This window comes from Capra hircus, chromosome 14, assembly GCF_001704415.2.
Source record: "Capra hircus breed San Clemente chromosome 14, ASM170441v1, whole genome shotgun sequence".
Lineage (NCBI taxonomy): Eukaryota > Metazoa > Chordata > Mammalia > Artiodactyla > Bovidae > Capra > Capra hircus.
The window spans coordinates 79,380,123-79,402,070 of NC_030821.1; the positions used below are offsets into that span (position 1 = coordinate 79,380,123).

The 21,948-nt window shown below is 52.0% G+C and overlaps 1 protein-coding gene across 2 annotated transcripts in view; it reads left to right on the forward strand.

Annotated features, from left to right (window-relative positions):
- DENND3 (DENN domain containing 3) overlaps positions 1-20,405 on the forward strand; it is a 50,921-nt gene extending 30,516 nt beyond the window's left edge. The window contains exons 16-23 of one of the 2 annotated variants that reach the window (XM_018058636.1): positions 3,368-3,497; positions 6,256-6,363; positions 8,123-8,262; positions 12,257-12,417; positions 13,629-13,762; positions 18,373-18,491; positions 18,573-18,710; positions 18,811-20,405. In XM_018058636.1, coding sequence (XP_017914125.1) covers positions 3,368-3,497; positions 6,256-6,363; positions 8,123-8,262; positions 12,257-12,417; positions 13,629-13,762; positions 18,373-18,491; positions 18,573-18,710; positions 18,811-19,011 — 1,131 coding nt within the window. In that variant the 3' untranslated portion in view covers positions 19,012-20,405. The remainder of the gene's footprint in view (positions 1-3,367; positions 3,498-6,255; positions 6,364-8,122; positions 8,263-12,256; positions 12,418-13,628; positions 13,763-18,372; positions 18,492-18,572; positions 18,711-18,810) is intronic. The other variant, XM_018058637.1, reaches the window with a different exon arrangement.

A 21,948-nucleotide genomic window follows, 5' to 3' on the forward strand; every position in this document is an offset into this window, starting at 1 on the left:
CTCCTCGGCTCCAGGTGACGCCCGGGGAGGGCAGCGTCGGGGCTGGACTCTGGCAGATGTGAGCTCAGCTCTCAACTCTTTCCCTTCACGGGATTAGGGTTCTGGGCGGGGGTGTGTTAGGTTCCTTCCATAGGGCTATGGTCAAAATCCTAGGGAATTTTGTAGCTTCACTTACTTTGGGCCAGATTGATGGCTTTGATTATAGCAAGTTAAGACTTCCTAGTCGTGGAGGGTACCCTGGATGGAGGTAAGACACGAGGGGCGATGTTTGCCTTGTCTGAATGGCAAGATGAGACAGGAAACCCACAACAGAGTGAGCAAAGGGTCCAAATTGGGAACTCATACAGGGAGCAGTTTCTAAGGTTCTCGAGACCTGCGGCCCACTGGTCACTGGGGAGACGCAGGTGGGGGCGGCAGCCACCCAGTGGCAAACTTCAGGAGGGACGTACGTCCAGGGGTGGAAGAGCTGCCCTCTGTGATGGACATTCCGTCCCTGGAGGAGCGTGAGGTCAAGGAAATGGAAGGAGGCTTCTGTTTAAAATAAGAAAGGGAGGACTAGGTCCTAAGATTCCAATGTTCTGTGACTTTTGGACTCTCTGATTTTACGTCCACTTGGCTATTTAGCACAACCCAGGTGGCTCCCTGGTAAAAACTCTGCTTGCCAATGCAGGAGATGTGGGTTCGATCCCTGGGCCGGGAAGATCCCTTGGAGAAGGGAATGGTAACCCACTGCAGTATTCTTGCCTGGACAATTCCATGGACAGAGGAGCCTGGTGGGCTGCAGCCCCATGGGGTTGAGAAGAGTCAGACACGACTGAGCGACTGAACAACAAGAAAGCGCATCACAGCTGGTGGCCGGCAGGCACCCGGGACGGCCGCACAGGCTCGTACCCTGCCCACCCGCACAGGGGCTGCAGCACGCCAGGCCTCCCTGTCCATCACCAGCTCCCGGAGTTCACTCAAACTCATGTCGGTTGAGTCAGTGATGCCATCCAGCCATCTCATCCTCTGTCGTCCCCTTCTCCTCCCACCTTCAGTCTTTCCCAGCACCAGGGTCTTTCCCAACAAGTCAGTTCTTCGCATCAGGTAGCCAAAGTAATGGAGCTTCAGCTTCAGCATCAGTCCTTCCAATGAATATTCAGGACTGATTTCCTTTAGGATGGACTGGTTGGATCTCCTTGTTGTCCAAGGGACTCTCAAGAGTCTTCTCCAACACCACAGTTCAAAAGCATCAATTGTTTCAGTTCAGTTCAGTTCAGTCGCTCAGTCATGTCCGACTCTTTGCGATCCCATGAATCGCAGCACGCCAGGCCTCCCTGTCCATCACCAACTCCCGGAGTTCACTCAGACTCATGTCCATCGAGTCAGTGATGCCATCCAGCCATCTCATCCTCTGTCGTCCCCTTCTCGTACCCTGAATCCCTCCCAGCATCAGAGTCTTTTCCAATGAGTTAAGTCTTCGCATGAGGTGGCCAAAGTACTGGAGTTTCAGCTTTAGCATCATTCCTTCCAAAGAACACCCAGGACTGATCTCCTTCAGGATGGACTGGTTGGATCTCCTTGCAGTCCAAGGGACTCTCAAGAGTCTTCTCCAACACCACAGTTCAAAAGCATCAATTCTTCGGCACTCAGCTTTCTTCACAGTCCAACTCTCACATCCATACGTGACCACTGGAAAAACCATGGCCTTGACTAGACGGACCTTTGTTGTCAAAGTAATGTCTCTGCTTTTCAACGTGCCGTCTACGTTGGTCATAACTTTTCTTCCAAGGAGTAAGCGTCTTTTAATTTCATGGCTGCAGTCACCATCTGCAGTGATTTTGGAGCCCCCCAAAATAAAGTCTGACACTGTTTCCACTGTTTCCCCATCTATTTCCCATGAAGTGATGGGACCAGATGCCATGATCTTAGTTTTCTGAATGTTGAGCTTTAAGCCAACTTTTTCACTCTCCTCTTTCACTTTCATCAAGAGGCTTTTTAGTTCTTTGCTTTCTGCCATAAGGATGGTGTCATCTGCATATCTGAGGTTATTGATATTTCTCCTGGCAATCTTGATTCCAGCTTGTACTTCATCCAGCCCAGCATTTCTCATGATGTACTCTGCATATAAGTTAAATAAGCAGGGTGACAGTATACAACCTTGATGTACTCCTTTCCCGATTTGGAACCAGTCTGTTGTTCCATGTCCAGTTCTAACTGTTGCTTCCTGACCTGCATACACATTTCTCAAGAAGCAGGTTAGGTAGTCTGGTATTCCCATCTCTTTGAGAATTTTCCACAGTTTGTTGTGATCCACACAGTCAAAGGCTTTGGCATAGTCAATAAAGCAGAAATAGATGTTTTTCTGGAACCCTCTTGCTTTTTCCATGATCCAGGGGATGTTGGCAATTTGATCTTTGGTTCCTCTGACTTTTCTAAATCCAGCTTGAACATCTGGAAGTTCACGGTTCACGTACTGTTGAAGCCTGGCTTGGAGAATTTTGAGCATTACTTTGCTAGCATGTGAAATGACTGCAATTTTGCAGTAGTTTGAGCATTCTTTGGCATTGCTTTTCTTTGGGATTAGAATGAAAACTGACCTTTTCCAGTCCTGTGGTCATTGCTGAGTTTTCCATATCTGCTGGCATATTGAGTGCAGCACTTTCACAGCATCATCTTTCAGGATTTGAAAGAGCTCAACTGGAATTCCATCACCTCCCCTATCTTTGTTGGTAGTAAGTTGCTGTTGTTGTTCAGTTGCTAAGTTGTGTCTGACTCTTTGCAGCCCCATGGACTGCAGCAAGCCAGGCTTCCCTGTCCATCACCGTCTCCTGGAGTTTGCTCAAACTCATGTGCATTGAGTCGAATGATGCCATCCAATCACCTCATCCTCTGTTACCCCTTCTCCTCCCGCCTTCAACCTTTCCCAGCATCAGGGTCTTTTCCAGTGAGCTGGCTCTTCACATCAGGTGACCAAAGTATTGGCACTTTAGCTTCAGCATCAGTCCTTCCAATGAATATTCAGGATTGATTTCTTTGAGGATTAACTGGTTTGATCTCCTTGCGGTCCAAGGGACTCTGAAGAGTCTTCTCCAGCACCACAGTTCAGGAGCATCGGTTCTTTGGTTGTTAGCTTTTATTGGCTGGGTAATTTTATAGGCTAGTGAGTGGGAGGATTATTCCAGCTATTTTGGGGAAGGGGTGGAGACAACCAGTATTTGTCTCAACTAAGAGAACATAAGTACATGACATGAAATCCAGACTTAAACTCTGCAGGTGGCTTTGAAAACCACACGTTTTTTTAAAGTATTGCTGTGTGTAATGGGACAGAGTCTTAGCGGGACGTGATTTCAGAGACGCTGTGCTGAGATGACTGTGCCTCCCACAGGACCCCCAGTACGTACAGCAGGCGCTGACCCACATTCTCTTGATGGACGCGGTCGTCGGCACGCTGCAGTCGCCGGGAGCCATCTATGCGGCCTCCAAGTTGTCCTACTTTGATAGGATGAAGAATGAAAGTAAGGTTTTTATCTGGTTGCCTTTTGTCTTGTCAGCTGGAACCAACCCAAATGTCTCGAACTTCTTTCTTCTGCACTTTTCCCCTTTGAACACCACATCTCCCTCTGTGTCTTTCCTTTTCTCACTTAGCAATCCCCTGGAGCTCTCTGCTCCTCAAGACACACACGAGGCACCTCACCATTTCATTGTCTGAGTGACAGCCCACTTTACCCTGTATGGTGCTGGTCCTGAATCTGAATTACCAGTGACCGGACAACAGGGTTTCTGTTGAGTGGCTCACAGAATCGCCATCGCAGTCGCTTGGAGCTCTGTGGTCAGACACACGCCCACTGCAGAGCTGCAGGGACCCCTGTGCGTGGTTGTCCTTGACTGCTGGACTGTACTGCTCGGGCGTGGGGAGACCCCCGACGCCCGTCTCACTTTTTTCCCTTGATTCGGTCAGTTCCCCGCCCCTAGGAATTCTCTGGTCTCTTGCCTGTAGGTTTAGATCTGGCTCTCACATTCTGGAAGCCATAGTGGTCAGTGGTTAGCTCAGTTTTTTATTTTCAGAAGATTTTTCAAGTCCAGGAAATAGAAGATAAGAATAGGTGTACGCAAGATTTTTAGCTACCTCTGTTTTGTGTCCACTTTTAAATGATCTCCTAAAACCAGCTGTCCTACGCTTTGCATAAAGAAGCGGAGACTATAGAGGACCGCTAACTCTATCAGCCTTGCTGTGTGCTGGAAGTCACGTGCTCGATTAAACCCACCACGTGAAGCGAATTCATGAAACACAGATGAGCACGTTGTAGGGATTTTTTAAAAATTATTTTGGCCATGCTGGGTCTTTGTTGCGGTGCGGGCTTTCTCTAGCTGTGGTGAGCGGGGACGACTCTCTGCTGCGGCGTGCGGGCCGCTCATAGGGCTGGCGTCTCTGGTTGTGGAGCGCAGGCCCTGGGGCGTGCAGGCTTCCGTAGCCGCAGTCCGCAGCCTTGGCAGTTGTGGCTCCCAGGCTTAGGTGCTCTGGGACACGTGCGATAGTCCTGACCAGGGATTGAACCCGTGACCCCTGCATTCCTATCCTCTGTACCACCAGGGAAGTCCTGTAGGGATGTTTTTCAGATGACAACTAGTTTTGCTTGTATGCACTTTAAAAAACGTAGCAGTCTTATTGAGATATAATTCACACACCATTCTCTTTCCCAGCGCACACCTTACTGGTTCGAGTGTATTCAGAGCTCTACAGCCGTGAGCACAGTGGGTTTCAAACATTTTCCTCACCCCAGTAAGAAGCCCCATACGTTTTGCAGCCGCCCCTCAGCTGCTGAGCAACCCCTAACCTACTTCCTGTCATTGGGGAAATGCCCCGTTTTTGCCCAGTGTGAGCACTTCCTACACGTGAACGCACAGCAGAGGTGTCCTGTGTGTCTGGCGTCCTTCACGCGGTGACGCGCTCCAGGGTGCATCCGTGTGGCAGGGGCCACTCCCGCAGCGCTTTTGTGGCTGAATGCACTCCGCTGGGTGGATACAGTGGAGTTTATCCCTCCCTCCGCCGACCGTTTGCGGTTTCCGCCTCCTGTCTGTTGCACACAGTGTGTCTATGAATAGCTCCCATACGAGTTATTGTTTGGACATGTTTTTATTCCTCTTGAGTCAATAGCCAGGAAGAGTCTGTTTAAAATGTCATCACAGAATAAGGGGAAACAAACCTGGTTTTGTGTTCATTCGCCTCGGGGCGATTTGCTCTTTGCTGTGTCTGTCACTAACTGTGACATCGCTAGTGCTTCCTGGTGCCAGGAGCCCCTCTCCTGTATCCCCAGACACCCCCCCCGCACTGCCCCCACATCCCAGGACCCCACTCTCGGGGAGCAGCCAGGATGCTCCAGTTGCTGGAGGGACTTGGAAGAGCTCTTGTCAACAGTCCTGGAGCCAGGTGTTGATGGCAGGGTTTTTTCTCCCCCTTAATTAGGAACCAAATCTAATACACCCTACACTTGAGCTGTGGAGACCACTCCATGCTCAAGCCTGATCTTTGTCAAGAGTTTGCAGAAAAGCCTTCTCACTCTGGACACCACGTCCGCAGTCTCCACGGGGGGACCCAGCACATGACACTCACTCTCGACCCCATACTGCAGGGGCGGTCCCCCAATCTCAGTGTCCCGGATCCCTCGTTCCCAATCAAGGACTGTTTGCTCTGCGTGAAGCGTAATGAGGCAGTGATACATGATCCTGGGCTTCAGTGATAGCCTGTGGTCCATTCATGATGGAAGGTCTAAAAATGAAACTTTCTGAAGTTTGCACCCCGTCCCTGGAGTGAGGCGCTTGGCAAGCACTGGAGATATCTGTTGTGTGTGTCTCAGGGAGTAGGGGACGGGCGTTGTTACTGGCCCTGACCAGGTGAGGCCAGGAATGCTGCTAAAACTTTTGCAGTGCACAGGACTCCCCCCACAGCAGCCACGCCGTGGGGCGGGGTGAGAAGCTGCTCGTGGCTTAGACTGATAGAGAAGTATTCAAAGTCTTCTCTCTGCTGGAGCGTCCCTACCAGTTGAGTGTTAGGTCGTTTAGCTTGCCAGCTGTGTTTAGATGACAAGCAGTGTGAGACCTCGGCACACACTCACCCTCTGGCCGGAAATGCTTGGCTTTACTTATGTCCAGTTTAAAGAGAGCTTCATCTTCGCAAATCCCGGCTTTACCCCAGGACTAATATCCTAAGGGAAGCAGAGTGTGCGAGTTTGTCCTGGAGTCTGGGGACCTGACCCCTACGTGTCTGCGTTTCAGTGCCCATGGCGGTTCCGAAGACAACCTCGGAAACCCTGAAACACAAGATCAACCCCTCGGCGGGGGAGACCGCCCCACGAGCCATCGATGTGCTGCTCTACACCCCAGGTGAGGCCCGACCCTGGCTGCGTCGCTGCTGGGTTTCGTAGCTTTATTGACGTCTCCTTGATTCACAGCGCTGGGTTCATTTTTGCTGTACAGCAAGGCGACCCACTTAACGCACGAGCACCCATTCTTCACATTCTCTTCCCCTGTGGTTTATCACAGGACATTGATTACGGGTCCCTGCACTGTCCGGTAGGGCCATGTTGTCTGTGTCGCTGCTGTTCTCTTCAACAGTCTGGGAGCTGAGACTTGTGTTCAAGGCCAGCACTGAAGTGGAAGGGCAGTGGCAGGATGAGGGTGGACAGGGCCCAGGTGGTTTTCTGCCGTTGGAGGCAGAACTCTGGGTGACCAGGTGCAGCTGCTCTGTGGACTCGGAGGCCACAAGGGGCCGTGCACGGCTGAGTCCCATCCAGCCTTGCCATTCTCACGTCCAGCGGATAAAGCCTCTGCACGCACATCTTTGGTTGGGGCGAGCCTGGTGTCACTGGGATGGGATGACGGCCCGCCCTGGGCTGATGCACATGTCTGATGACACGGCTGGCCATTCCCCCCGGTCAGGGACCAGAGGCACACCAGTCAACACCTCCGAGAACGCTGGGAGCCAGGGAGCCAGGCCCCAGGCACTGAGCCTGGCTTCAGAGCATCTCAGGCTCTGGGGGACTGCAGACTGCATCTCAGTGGGCAGATCACCCCAATGGGGCCAGGAGACCAAGGCATGAACACCGCAGAAAGACTGGCAGATTCACACTTCCTAGACTAGGACTGAGGTTGGTGCTACAGAGCAGGGGTCGGGGAAAGAGTGTCTCCATTGTAGGAGGCCCTGGGACGCTGTGGGTCCACGTGGAGAAGATGGAGCTCAAGCACAGCTCAGATCACACACGGCCATCGGCTCCAGGGATGGAGATCTGAACGTGAAAGGCAAAAGCAGTCATAAGCAAATGAAGCTTGGAGATGATAATACAGACGATAAACGTGACCTCAAGATAAGGAAACAAGTTGCAAAGCACGTAAAAACTACGGGCCATAAAGGAACAGGTTGGTGAATTTGACCATATAAAGGATTTTTAAAAGAAACTTTCGAGTGAGTGAAAGTGATGGTCGCAGACTTGGAAAGGATGTTGGTAAGAGGATAGACTCGACACGGGGTGTTCGAAGTCGGTGGTGTTTAAAGAGCGGCTACAAGTCAAGGAGAGTGAGAGCCCGATTCAGAAGCGGGCAGGAGGCCTAAACACTTCCCCATGGAGGAGATCCAGACACCCAACTAAAGCCATCAGCCTCATGAGCGCCCAGGAAATGCAAACAAACCACAAGTGAAAAATCAAAATCTTCACGGTGTCAGAGCGGCCACGGTGGGAAAGACCGATGGTGCCCAGTGTGGGTGGCCACGTGGGTACAGCAGGAGCCCGGCTGCGCTTGTTGCAGCGGCTGGGGGTGGGGGGAGGGGGGGTGCAGCGGCCGCAGACCTGCCCTCTGTCCCTGAGCCCCCTTCCCGCTGCCTGAAGCGCTGCCCCAGAGAATGCTCAGGCCTCCTGCCATCCTGCCTGGGGGCGGGCTCTGTCTATGCTTCTCTGGCTGAACCAGCTGGTCCACGACTCTGAGCTCCAAGGGGCTTGGCGGTTCAGGCTGTGCTCGCCTTTGGAGCCTGGGCGCCCAGGGTGGCACCTGGCACTGAGCAGGACCTGCGTCTTGGCACAAATCACAAATCCCATGCCCACGCGGCAGGGGGTTTTCTTTCAACATGTCGGGTTGCTTTCCTCTCCAGGGCATCTTGACCCGGCGGAAAAAGTGGAGGACGCTCACCCCAAATTATGGTGCGCGCTGAACGAGGGCAAGGTGATCGTATTCGACGCTTCCTCCTGGACGATTCACCAGCACTGCTTTAGAGTGGGCACTTCTAAGCTGGTGAGTTAACAGTGTGCTGTCAGTGTGGACAGTCTTCATCCGCTTCTGGGTTAAGTTGCGGTTTCGGAAAGCGAACATGTCCACCTGCATAGGCAGCGGATACTTGAAGCCCACGGCATCACCGAGTCCTGTTGAGTCGGGGTTAGGGCTTTCATTTTTTAAAGCTCTATGTTTCCGTTTCTCTGCTTTGGGCTGGTGCTGGGTCTTTGTCTCTGTGCAGCTTTCCTGTAGGTGTGGTGAGCAGGGGCCACTCTCTAGCCGCAGTGCTTCTCATTGCAGCGGCTTCTCTTGTTGCGGAGCACGGGTTCCTGAACACTGAGGCTTCGGTAGCTGTGATTCCTGGGCACCAGTGCGCAGGCTCAGCAGTTGTGGCACACGGCCCTAGCCGCTCCACAGCACGTGGGATCTTCCGGATCAGGGATCGAACCCGTGTCTCCAGGCACAGTCTTTATCACTGAGCCACCAAGGAAGCCTGAGGGGTTTTCATTTTTATCTTGAGCTTTTAAATTGAATGTGAACCTGCTCTTTCATTTAATTATTCTTGTTTAAGTGAGCAGATAATGGCTTTACCCCCCCCCCACCCCCCGCCCCCTCCCCCCCCCCACTCTGAAAACTATTATAAAACTGGATTTCAGTCCTGTGAAGGGCAGGGCTGTCTTCTCACATTTACATTTTCAGTCACCAAAAGCAGACACTGGAATTATTTTAACATATTTGGGGTCAAGATTGAGAGCCACTTAAATAAAATTTGCATGACATTATAGTTATCGTGTGGTTGAGAAACCTCAGTTGTTTGAGCTTTTACACTGATAACTTAGTCAACTTTACTTTGTTAAAAGAAAGTTCAGTTCAGTCACTCAGTCGAGTCTGATTCTTTGTGACCCCATGGACTGCAGCACGCCAGGCTTCCCTATCCATTGCCAACTCCCGGAGTTTACTTAAACTCATGTCCATTGAGTCGGTGATGCCATCCAACCATCTCATCCTCTGTCGTCCCTTTCTCCTCCTTCCTTCAGTCTTTCCCAGCATCATGGTCTTTTCAGATGAGTCAGTTCTTAGCATCAGATGGCCAAAGTATTGGAGCTTCAGCATCAGTCCTTCCAATGAATATTTAAGACTGATTTCCTTTAGGATGGACTGGTTGGATCTCCTTGCAGTCCAAGGGACTCTCACGAATCTTCCCCAACACCACAGTTCAAAAGCATCTTCAGCGCTCAGCTTTCTTTATAGTCCAACTCTCACATCCATACATGACTACTGGAAAAACCATAGCTTTGACTAGACAGACCTTTGTTGGCAAAGTAATATCTCTGCTTTTTAATACGCTGTCTAGGTTGGTCATAGCTTTTCCTCAAAGGAGCAAGCGTCTTTTAATTTTGTGCAAAAACCACCTCACCCGACCCTCTAGAAACCTAGGGTCAAGTGTTAGGTCTTTAGCCATTAGTGCTACCAGGATCAGCCCACTGGTTTTTGGAGGTTTCTCAAGGCCCCTCACAGCTCTTTGAAAATCATTTGTTTCTGTGTGATGTCACCCTCATGCCCCAGGGCCTAACACAACCACACCTGGAACCGGCCTTGTGAATTCTGGTATTTCCAGGAGAGGGGTGATCGGTGCTCTTTCTGGTGGGGTTCGAGCGTCTTTGGCAACACTACCCTGCTGTTCAAAATGCTGTCACACCTACTCTCTGGAGGGCTTCATCCTGTCAAGACCCTCAATTCAGTTCAGTCCAGTTCAGTCGCTCAGTCGTGTCCAACTCTTTGCGACCCCATGAATCGCAGCACGCCAGGCCTCCCTGTTCATCACCATCTCCTGGAGTTCACTCAGATTCACATCCATCGAGTCTGTGATGCCATCCAGCCATCTCATCCTCGGTCATCCCCTTCTCCTCCTGCCCCCAATCCCTCCCAGCATCAGAGTTTTTTCCAATGAGTCAACTCTTCTCATGAGGTGGCCAAAGTACTGGAGTTTCAGCTTTCGCATCATTCCTTCCAAAGAAATCCCAGGGTTGATCTCCTTTAGAATGGACTGGTTGGATCTCCTTGCAGTCCAAGGGACTCTCAAGAGTCTTCTCCAGCACCACAGTTCAAAAGCATCAATTCTTCGGCCCTCAGCCTTCTTCACAGTCCAACTCTCACATCCATACAGGACCCTCAGAGGGTACAAAAGAAGCCACTGTCCCAAGGGGTCTTGCTAGGAAAATTTTCATGCCAACTCCTTTAACATGAAACAACTTTCTTTTTTTTTTTAATGTGAAAAGCAAGGTGAAGCGAAGTTTGCATACCTAAGTGTTCAGCTTATATCCACTCTGATGGTCACGTTCCATCATCTAAAAACAAGGGGACAATCTATGGCACGGTCTATGCCTCCAGAACTGGGCTGAGATAGACACACTGTGATTCAAGTCCATGTTGCCAAAGGATGGGGATCATTCTTAAAGCTGCTCAACACCATCCCCCTCCACACTCAAATAACGAGCTTCGGATGATAAAGGAACGGGATCCAAGGCACACTAGAGCAGAATACTTATAGAAGCCTAATAATGCTTTAGATCAAACAAAAAACAAGAAGGAACAATTAAGGACATCATTCTTACTCTAAAATTTAATTTTTTCCTGTTGCTTCGTAGTTGCAAGCATTTCAAAGACTGTTTAATAATAGAATAACTTTAAAATCCTCCTGAAAATGAAATCGAATGGCTGCATTTTGTATCAATGTCTATTGATCGCCAGTTAGGCCAGGCAACATTTAATTAAAGCAGAAAGTTAACAAATTATGTGAAAATATCTTCCCACTAGTTTCACAAGGACATTTTATATCATTTGACAAGGCAGAAACTTGGGCAATTATCTCTAGAAAATGCTGCCTCCTCTGAAATTTGAAGTTCAGAGTGGTTTATCTGAGATATCCTTGGGCCACTAAAGAAAGACATTTTACTAAAATTATAATAATTCTCTGGTAGATGCCACAAAAGAAAGGGCTTTTTAAAATAATTAATTCTGAAATTAGCAAAGTAGCATCTTTCGAGAATACGTATTGGTAAAATTATCAGTTTTTATAAGCTCTTTCATGTGGCAACCATAAGTAAAAGTAACCACCAGATAAGTAATGGTAACCACCAGATAAAGAAACAGTAACCACCACTGATAGTGATTTACTGTATTAGATCTAGCCTCAGCCCCTCCAACATGATGTAACTGTTAATTCTTATATTTGAAAACCTGAGACATCTGTTCAGTTTCAGTAAAAAGCTGCTAGTGTCATGGATGAAGTCCGACACCAGCTCAGGACATTTTTAGGGATGCAGTTGGGTTGGTTGAGATGTACCAGCAGACACACTTACAGTTCACACGTTTACGTGGCTCTTATGACTCTTCAGTGTTTTAGCCCTTAATTTCTAACTTCGGAAACTCTACAGATAACCGCTGTTGTCATTCTTGCCACACCGAAATCCCTGAGGGCTGTCTCCAGCTGCGGGAGCGCTGGTGGTTTTGTTTCGTGCTAGTGTGCAGTCAGTCATCATGGTCTGCAGATTCACCTCATCGCTCACTGATTTGTGGCCCCAAAACAACGCTAATGGAGCTTTCGTGGTTGTCCAGGGCCCGGGAGCTGAGTGCACGTTTTATCTGAGGTCGGGTGAGGCGACTCTGCCTCTCGGGTCAGCTCAAACTGTGCACAGGTGGCCTTTTCACGGCCTATTTAGTGCCACGTCTTTCACATTTTTGTGCTGTGTGTGTGATTTTGCTGTTTAAAACGGTGCCCTAGTGTAGAGCTGAAGAGCCTCATGGAGAAGGTGTGGACGCAGTTCGGACCTGCGTTGTTCAAGGATCAAAGGTGTCCTTAAACAGAAGCGCACGTCAGTGATGCCGTGTGGATCGCGTGACAGTGGTGTGACCTGAGGCCAGCAGGAACCTGAGCCTGTGGGTCCCCAGGAGCGGTGGCTCGGCGCGGGACACACGAGCCTCTGACCGCGCTGCTGTCTCCTTGGGCCGACAGAACTGCATGGTGATGGCGGAGCAGAGCCAGGTGTGGGTCGGCTCGGAGGACTCGGTCATCTACATCATCAACGTCCACAGCATGTCCTGCAACAAGCAGCTCACGGACCACCGCGCCAGCGTCACGGGCCTGGCCGTGCAGGACGGGCTGCAGGCGCCCAGGTGCGGCGGGCTGTACTGGGTGGGGCACTGCCTGGCTCATGGGGGGGTCAGGGTCCCAGAGGGCAGGATCTCGGTGGCCGTGGGTGATGGCTGGCAGGGCCCGGGCCGGGCAGGGGGAGCAAAGTGGGTCTGTGCGAGCCAGGGGACATCCCTGTGTGGCTCTGGTTGTGGGTACAGAGAAGTGCTCTGAAGACATGGTCAGAGACCCCCTCCGGGTGAGCATGGTGGGCACGCAGTGGGCCCCTCGCCTCCCCGCCTGTTCCCTGGCTCTGGGGTTGGCCTGCTGTCCTTGGCCTGTGGACGCATCACTGGAGTCCTCCGTCTTCGCATGGGACCCCTGTGTGCCTGTCCAGCTGTACCCTTATCAGGACGCTGGTCAGTAGCTGGATGAGGGTCCACCCTGTTAGCATCATTTAACTACTTCTGTGAAGACGCTGCTGTGAACTGAGGTGGCATTTGAAGTGCCGGAGGGTAAGGGCATCAACATATCTCTCTTCGGGACAGCAGTTCAGCCCGCCAGCTGCTGAACCTCACCTCATTCCTCACTGCCCTTACTTCATTGAGATTGGCAGGCCCCGAGGGCAGCCCCTGTCTGTCCTCTTGCTGTGGCCTGGGCCTGGATCAGGGCCTGGCACGCAGCAGGTGAGGGGTGGGGGGCACTGAGCACCAGGCGGAGCCCGCTTCCCGCTGTGGCCTGGGAGCAAGTGGGCACAAGAGACCATGGCATGGCTCCTTTTGGGGCTCTCTTGGAGCCACCCCCACCCTCCTGTCCCCCGAGTTTCAGGGGTGCCGTGTGTCCCCAGTCGAAGGTGACACGCCATCAGAAGGTGAAGGGCACCCACAGCACTAGCTGAGCCCGCCCCCTACAGCTGCCAGTGCCTGAGCCCTGCTGACCCTTGACCTCGCCTGTGCAGGGGTGCAGGGAGCACTGGGTTTCTGGCCCCTTGTTGGGGGAGGTAGATTTTAGTGAGGTTCTGCTCACAGCCCCAGATGGAGGGACAGCGAACCGTGGTGGGAGGTGCTGGGGGCAGGCGTGGGCGCTGAGCTTACCCCCACCACCCTGGCGTCCCCGCGGGCGGGGCCGTATGCTGTGCCTGGTGGCAGCTAGTTCTTTCTGGATGGAAGGGCCATCTTCCCATCATCAGCGTCATCGTCACCACCGTGTGGTCTTCTCGGGGCCACAGTTAAGTGTGCGTGTGTTCACCCCCCAGCACCGTGTACTCGTGCAGCGCGGATGGAACGGTCCTGGCGTGGAACGCAAGCTCCCTGCAGGTGACCGGCAGGTTCCAGGTGCGCGGTGGAGGGCTCTCGGCTATCAGACTGCACAGCGGCCGCCTCTGGTGCTGTAAGTGCCCCGGCCCCGGCCCCTGCCCCGCCAGGCCAGGAAGAGGTCACGCCTTTCCTTCCGCTTCGAATGGGGCTTCAGAATGCAGGTTCCTTCTTTGCGCCCCTGCTCCCCACATCCCTTCGGAGTGTGCGGCTGCCCGCTGCCCCACCCCTTCCCGTGCCCCCTTCCCGTTCCTCCTTCCCCTCCCAGAGCCCCTCCCTCTCTCGCTGCCCCTCCCCTCCCTGTGCCCCTCCCCCGTGCTCCTCCCCCTCTCACTGCCCTTCCTCCTCCCAGTGCCCCTTCCCCTCCGAGTGCCCCTCCCTCTCTCACTGCCCCTCCCCCACTGCCCCTCCCCCTCCCACTGCCCCTCCCCTCCTGCTCTCGCTCTTGCCCCTGGGGCTGTGGCTGCTCCTCCGCAGCCCTCCTGGCCCCATCCTCTGTGTGCTGACGTGTGTGGTCCTAAGCAGGCACTTCGCCGAGGGGGCCAGGTGGTGATGGGGAGGTGCAGACGCCTGAGGCGTGGCTTCTGTATTTATGAACACCACACCACAAAGGTGGCCTGCGCTTTGAAGGCTTCGCTAGCGTGTGCCAGATCCCACGCATGATGGTCATGGATACCTTTTTAAATCGAAGGTTGTTTTACCTGTGATGAGACGCACAATGTGTATGTAGTTCGCTGTGTGTTGAAAGTGCACACCACATAACAGCTGACGCGGGAGACACAGAACGTTTCCATCCGGGCCGCTGGTCCCGCTGTGCCCCTCTCCAGGGAAAACGCCTGTTCCGAGTTCTCTCTGGGTTTGTTTTCCTGGTTCCCGAACTTGCTGTAGATGGGCTCTACAGCGTGCACTCTTTTCATCCGGCTCAGGACAGGCAACATGTTACTGGTTCCCCTGGGGTGGACCTGGGCTAGCAATGTTTCACCATCTGAGAAACTGTCATCTTTTCTGAAGCTGCCGTATCGTTTTATACCCCCACCAGTGGTATATGAGGCTTCCAGTCCCTCCCCGTGCTAACCCAGCCTGTCATCTATTTTTATTATAACGTCCCGGTGGGCATGAAGTGGTATCTCACTGCGACTTTGGTTGCATTTCCCCTCATGACTCACGGACTGTTTGCCATGTCTGTGTTTTCTTCAGAGACATGGCTATTCAGATCCTGTGGTCATAGGCCTTCTTGCTTTCAAGGCGATTAATGACATGCTGCTGCTGCTGCTAAGTCGCTTCAGTCGTGTCCAACTCTGTGCGACCCCATAGACGGCAGCCCACCAGGCTCCCCCGTCCCTGGCATTCTCCAGGCAAGAACACTGGAGTGGGTTGCCATTGCCTTCTCCAATGCATGAAAGTGAAAAGTGAAAGGGAAGTCGCTCAGTCATGTCATGGCTGGGTGTAAACCTTTTTTTCTTTCCTCCGTTTTCCCATCTGTACTTCTTTTCTTACTTCTTTCCTGCCTCCGTTTGGGCTTTTTTAAAATTTTATTTTAAATATTTAGTTTAATCTTCTTTGCTGTCTCTTTAGTTCTTGGGGCTTTGTTCTGCTTTTTAGCAACAGCTCTAAGGATTTCAATATGCAGCCTTTACTTCTCACTACATACCTTCAGTGACTATTACACGACTTCATGTATAATGGACACAGGGCACAGCAGTAGAATCAATCCCACTTACCTTTCTTTCCCCTTCCCATTGTTGTTAAATGCCATATTTTATTGCTATGATTGTGATACACTTCATATTTTAGAAAATTTTGCCCAAGTACTCAATGGTCTTGCAAAGAAATTAAGAAAATACTTTATTTTGTTCCATATATTTATCATTTCTGGTGCGCTTCATCCCTTCTGAAAATTCAGGTTTCTGCCTTGCATCACGCTGCCTCTTAGCCTTAGGATTTCCAGTGACCTGTGTCTGCTGTAAACGGAGTCCAGGCTGATAGGTGTAGTTTCCCCGCACTAGAAATGTCGTTCCATCATCTCGCAGCTCTTCTGGTTCCTGATGAGCAGTTGGCCGTCATTCCCACTGTTCTGCTGAACAGAAAGTGTCTGGGGTCAGTGGCTGCTTTTAAGGTCCTGCCTCTGGCTTGCAGGAGCTGGAATAGTGTGCTTGGGTGTGAAGGGCTTTGTGTTGGTCTTGCTTGTGGTTTACTTTCTTGAATTGAGGGGAACCCCGGGAACTGTGCCGCTCACCGAGTTTTGTGCTTCCCAAGACTATATGCTTCAGCTTTGGTTGGTCTCCGGTGACTGTCAGATGTGTGTGTGTCCATTCACGGATGCATTTGGGACTAAAAGGTCCCTGTTAAATATGGGGAGGGATACAACAGATTAGAATAAGGGTAGATAACCTCATTTTCAGGGTGGAATTCCTCATAGTTTTCAAGTTAATGAGTACAGTAGGTAGTTTTCCTATTTAAATGAGAAAAGCACAAGGGAAAAGCAGGATTTCTTTGGGTAAAGAACAGCGTTTCCTGTGAAGTGCTGTTCCAAGTCTTTAAGCAAGGATAACAAGCTAAAACCTCGGCCACTCAGCTGATGAGGTCTGTGGGCGCCGAGGTACAGCCTGAAAGGGTGTGAGTGTGGAGGGGCCGGGCGACGCCTCTGACTCTCCCACAGGCCCGGGTGAGGCGAGCCTGGGGGTCCTGCCTTCCCTCTGCAGTCTGGCCAGTGTCCCGGACCCTCTGTGCCCTCGTCTGCGTCTGCTGCAGCACCACCCCGCCCCCCAGGCCTGAGCACCCCTCACAGGATGCGGCTCCGGTCACTGGGAGGGAGCGACCCGGTCCTGCTCCCTGTGGTCGGAGGTGGGCACCGGGAGGTGCAGGTGTGGTCCAGGCTGCAGCCTCTGTGTGCACTGTGTCAGATCTGGGGTCGTCACAGACGACTGGTCACTTTGGGCTGGTCCCTGGCACCTCAGTCTCTCTGCTCCTCTCAAAAGTGAGGTGGAAATGCCATCATCTTTCCCCCGGAGAGCAGGCTGGCGGCTGGGAGATGCTAGAGGCAGAACGTGGGCCTCGGAGTGTCCGTGACTGTGAAGGTCACTGACAGTTGCGCCAGAAGGCGGCCCTGGTGGGCTGGGCACCTCGAGGCCAGTGATCAGTTCACCCACACCTGTGGCCCCACCCCCTTTGCGCTCACACAGGCTGGGTGGCTGTGAAGTCTGCCTGCCGCCCTCTGCAGTGTTGGTGGGCAGTGAGCGTGCTGGTCGGCACTAAAGAGGGGGGTCCCTGGGGGCATTAGCGCCTCTTGGCAGGACGTCCTGCTGCCCCGGTATTCCTAACAAGTAGAAGCATCTGAAAGGACCTTCGTAACTAGGCCAAGCGGATGATGGCATCTCGGGATGAAAGCCTTCCTGGAGGGATGCTGGGGTTCCTATTAGGCCTCGGGCAGGAAGGAGAGGCTCTCGCCTCCTGTGACTGAGAGCCCAGCTGAGCTCCCGAGGCCTGAGCTCTGCCAAGGGTCACTTCTCGGTGGGCTTGGAGTCCACCCACTGTGACAGGAAGCTGGAGCCCTTATGGGGGCTTGCACCTCCTCCCTCTGCAGCCAGGTGGTGCTGCCCGCGGGGCGGGGCTGCATCCTCCTGTCCCCTCGGCTTCATGAAGGGTGGGAGGCAGAGGGAGCAGGCGATAAAAACCCCGAGAGGACAGCCCTGCAGCTCCTCAGCTTATCTTGAACCTGACTGCATCTCCCCTGGAGTCTTGATCTGATGACCTTGCTGCTGGATAATTTTGATGACCTGTAGCTCTCATGATGTGGAGACTTGGTTTGCTTGAGTGATTAACAGAGGCAGAGAGGAGCTTCAACAGAGAGATGTGTCCCACAAGGCTGGGAACCATCACCTAGAGCTGTGATCTTTACCCACGGGGGTAGCACATGGCGTGGCTGCAAATAACTATGGCAGGAAGAATTCCACTCGCTTCCTCGTCGGTAAAGATAGTACTAACCGCCCAAAGGTCTCTGAGGGAAGAGTGAAGGACCACGTGGAGGTTCAGTTCAGTCACTCAGTCATGTCCAACTCTTTGCAACCCCATGGACTGCAGCCCACCAGGCCTCCCTGTCCATCACCAACTCCTGGAGTTTACTCAAAGTCATGTCCATTGAGTCAGTGATGCCATCTAACCATCTCATCCTCTGCCATCCCCTTCTCTTCCCACCTTCGATCTTTCCCAGCATCAGGGTCTTTTCCAATGAGTCAGTTCTTCTCATCAGGTGCCCGAAGTATTGGAGTTTCAGCTTCAGCATCAGTCCTTCCAATGAATATTCAGGACTGATTTCCTTTAGGATGGACTGGTTGGCTCTCCTTGCAGTCCAAGGGACTTTCAAGAGTCTTCTCCAACACCAGAGTTCAAAAGCATCAATTTTTCTGCGCTCAGCTTTCTTTATAGTCCAACTCTCACAGCCATACATGACTACTGGAAAAACCATAGCTTTGACTAGATGGACCTTTGTCAGCAAAGTAATGTCTCTGCTTTCTAATATGCTGTCTAGGCCTGTTACACGGAGGCTACAGTTAGAGTGTCTCATGCCGCACTTAGATGTGGGGAAGGGGCCGTGGCCTGCCAGCCACCCCAAGCCCTCATGGCCCTTTCGTCCCTGCGCTTCATGTTCACTGTGCCCGCCCCTCATCCTGCTCTTCGGTCCTGCAGGCACTGGAGACAGCATCCTGGTGGTGAACATGAATGGATATCCTTGTCAAGAGCTGAAGATCAACGGGAGATTTAAAGAGACAGGCACCTCCTTCCGGGGATTCCAGCTCATGCCTGAGGTACCCTGGCACGTTGGGCTGGGCTGGTACCCCCGAGCCGCGGGACTGCCACTGTACTCGCCCTGACCCGTTTCACTTTAGCAGGAGCAGCTCTGGGCGGCCTGTGCTGGGTACCCCGACGTCTACGTCTGGAGCCTGCAGGACCTAGCCCAGCCCCCACAGAGGATCCACCTCGAGGACTGCTCTGAGATCAACTGCATGATCAAGGTGAAGAAGCAGGTGAGAGGATGTGGGCCCCGGGGTACCCCTTGCTGCCTGCCCAGTGGCCCCACACGCCTCCCAGCTGGGCTATACATGTGATGCCTGCTTCTCCTGGCAGATCTGGGTAGGTGCCACAGGGCTGTCGCAGGGGCAACTGAAGGGGAAGATCTACGTGATGGATGCGGAGAGGAGGACGGTGGAGAAGGAGCTGTTGGCCCACGCGGACACGGTGAAGACGCTGTGCTCCGCGGAGGACAGATACGTGCTGAGTGGCGCCGGCCGTGAGGAGGGGAAGATCGCCATCTGGAAGGTTGAGTGACGAGGGGGTGTGTGTCCTGTGAGCCAGGGATGTGCCTTCAGCCAGCTGCTGGTGCTTCCCCAGGGGAGGCAGTCCGAGCCGGCTGGGGCTGTCCGCCTGGCGTTGGGGGGTGCCCACTGCAGGGCCTGCTGGGCTCTTTGACCGCTGTTGGCACACTTGCCCTCCTGGATGCTGGCTGATGAAACTGGACCGTTTTGGCTGGGGGTGAGGTTTCTCAGGCAGCCTCTGCCGAGAAGCCCTCCTGTGATGTCTGGATGGTTCCAGAATCTACACCCTGGGCCAGTGCCAGGCCAGCAGGGAGCCGTTGGGCCAAAGCACCTGTGAGCTTTAGACCGCTGGTCTCTGGCCGTGCCTTCCCGCCCACTTCCCGCACTCACTCACCAGACACCAGGCGCCAGGCTTACAGGAGCCCGGCGGCCACACGCTGACCTCCTGTTTCCAGCAAAGCTCACGAGAAGGGCTGCTTTTAAATGACTGCACTGTGGTTGAGTAGGTTTGCACCTGCCCTTGCTGTTGCCCATCAGAGCAGGTGGCAGAGCCTGCCCAGGGAGGGACAGCAGTGGGGTGAGGCTGTCTGCATGGGGCTGAGACAGGCTCTGTGTTTTTTCTTTTTAACAAATGCAGTGTTTTTATAATGAAAAGAGACCCTTTTTATACCAGAGATCAGCATTCTGTCTAAAACAGTGCAAACAGACCCTTACCAGACACACGTGTCCATTTCTGCTGCATCCGGATCCTGGGCGCACAGCGTGTAATGTATGTGTAGACAGTGCCTTATTATTTAACTGAAGATAATCATACTAGCAAAAGACGTTTTGTACAATTTTACTGTAACATTGAGCTTTCGTCCCTGTTTCGGCTTGGCTGCTGGGCACGGAGGGAGCGCTGCGTCCGGGCCCCAGGCTGTCCCCCGTGGACCCACGGTGTGCTCCGCCACAGGAGGCTGGCTGCCACACCCTCTGCCCTGGGTTTGGGGAACCTGGTTAGACATCCTGCCAGACCTTGTGAGCGAGGTCTCTGTTAGGCCCCCAGGACACAGCCAGGCTTCCGAGGCATCTGCAGTGACTGCTGGTTGAGAGCTGTGGCCCAGCCTCTGGCTGGGTCTATAGAATCCAAACATTCTGGAAGGTCTGATCATGTTCTGAGACTGTGGTGCAGAGAAGAGCCAGGCGGCTGAATCCTTCCAGTCCGTCCTTCTGGGGAAGGTGTGTTCCCCTGACTTCTAGAGGGAAGACGAGACCAGCAGCAGAGGGCAGAAGGTGGAATTCTGGCTTTGTACACACATGAACAGCTAGGGTAAAAGCCCGTCAGAAATCTACATAAATTATTGAATTCCCATCCACGTGCACCCAGGTATTTTCACCTCTTCAGGAATAAATTCTCATGTACTAACACTGCTTCCAGTTTCTGTACTTTAGCCAACGTTAACTTGTGGGGGGCTTCTTTAAAATAGTACAGGACTGCTCGACATCACTAATTATCAGAGAAATTCAAATCAGAGTGACAATGAGGTAGCACCTTACAGCAGTCAGGATGGACATCATGCAAAAGTCTACAAATAACAAATGCTGGAGAGGGTGCGGAGGAAGGGGAGCCCTCCCACACTGCTGGTGGGTGGATAAGTTGGTGTCGCCACTACGGAAAACAGCATGAAGGTTCCTTAAAGAGCTAAACATAGAATCGCCATATGACCCAGCCATCCCTCTCCTGGGCATATGTCCAGAGAAAACTATAATTCAGAAAGATACATGCAGGACTTCCCTGGTGGTCTGCTGGTTAAGAATCCACTTTGCAATGCAGGGGATATGGGTTTGATTCCCTGGTCGGGGAACTAAGATCCCACATGCCACAGCTGAGACCCGACACAGCCAAATATTCAAAAGAAAAAAGATATATGCACCCCTGTTCATAGTGGCACTAGACACAACAGCTGAGCACGGAGGCAACCTGGATGTCCATCAACAGAGCAGATGAAGATGGGGCAGGTACGCACGGTGGAATGCTACCCCGCCATAAAAAGAACGAGAGGACGCTGTTTACAGCAACATGGGTGCCGCTCCAGAGGATTGTACTGAGCGAAGTAAGTCAGAAAGAGAAAGACACACACCATGTGCTAAGCCGTACCTGTGGACTCTAAAATATGGCAAATGAACCTATCCGGGGGACAAACATACTCAAGGACACAGAGAACAGACCGGTGGTAGGTAAGGGGGTTGGGGAGGAATGGGGTAGGAGGCTGGGGTTAGCAGGTGTAAGCTTTCATGGACAGAATGGACATACAAGGTCCTGCTGTATAGCACAGAGAACTATAGTCCATATCCTATGATAAACCATAATAGAAAATATTAAAAAAAAGTATATATGCGTGTAACTCAATCACTTTGCTGTACAGCAGGAATTTACACATTATAAACCAACTGTACGTCAATTTTAAAAATATTAAAATATCTGCAACCTTGGTATAGACAAAGATTATTTTTTTAGAAACAATACAAAAAGGGCTAAATACAAAAGAAGAAATTAATGTATTAGACTTCATCAAAATATGCCATTAAATGAAAAGAGAAACCACAGATGAGGTGAAAATATTGACAGTACTATGTCTGACAAAGACTTGCATCCAAAATATATAAAGTGCTCCTACAGATCAATAAAAAGAAAATTTTTTAAATGGGCAAAAGATTCTTCACTAAAGAAGGTATATCAATGGCCAGTTTGAAAAGAGGCTTAAAATCATGAGTCATCAGCAGTGTCAAACCACAGTGAAATAACACTTGTATACTTGAAAATGGCTAATGTTAAAGATTCACAACAACAAATAAGAGGATGTGGAGCAGATGGAGTGTCCATAACTGGATAAAAACAGCAGAACCACTGGGCAAGCTGTCAGGTTCTTTTAGACACATACCCACCCTACAACTCCGCAATGCCACACTT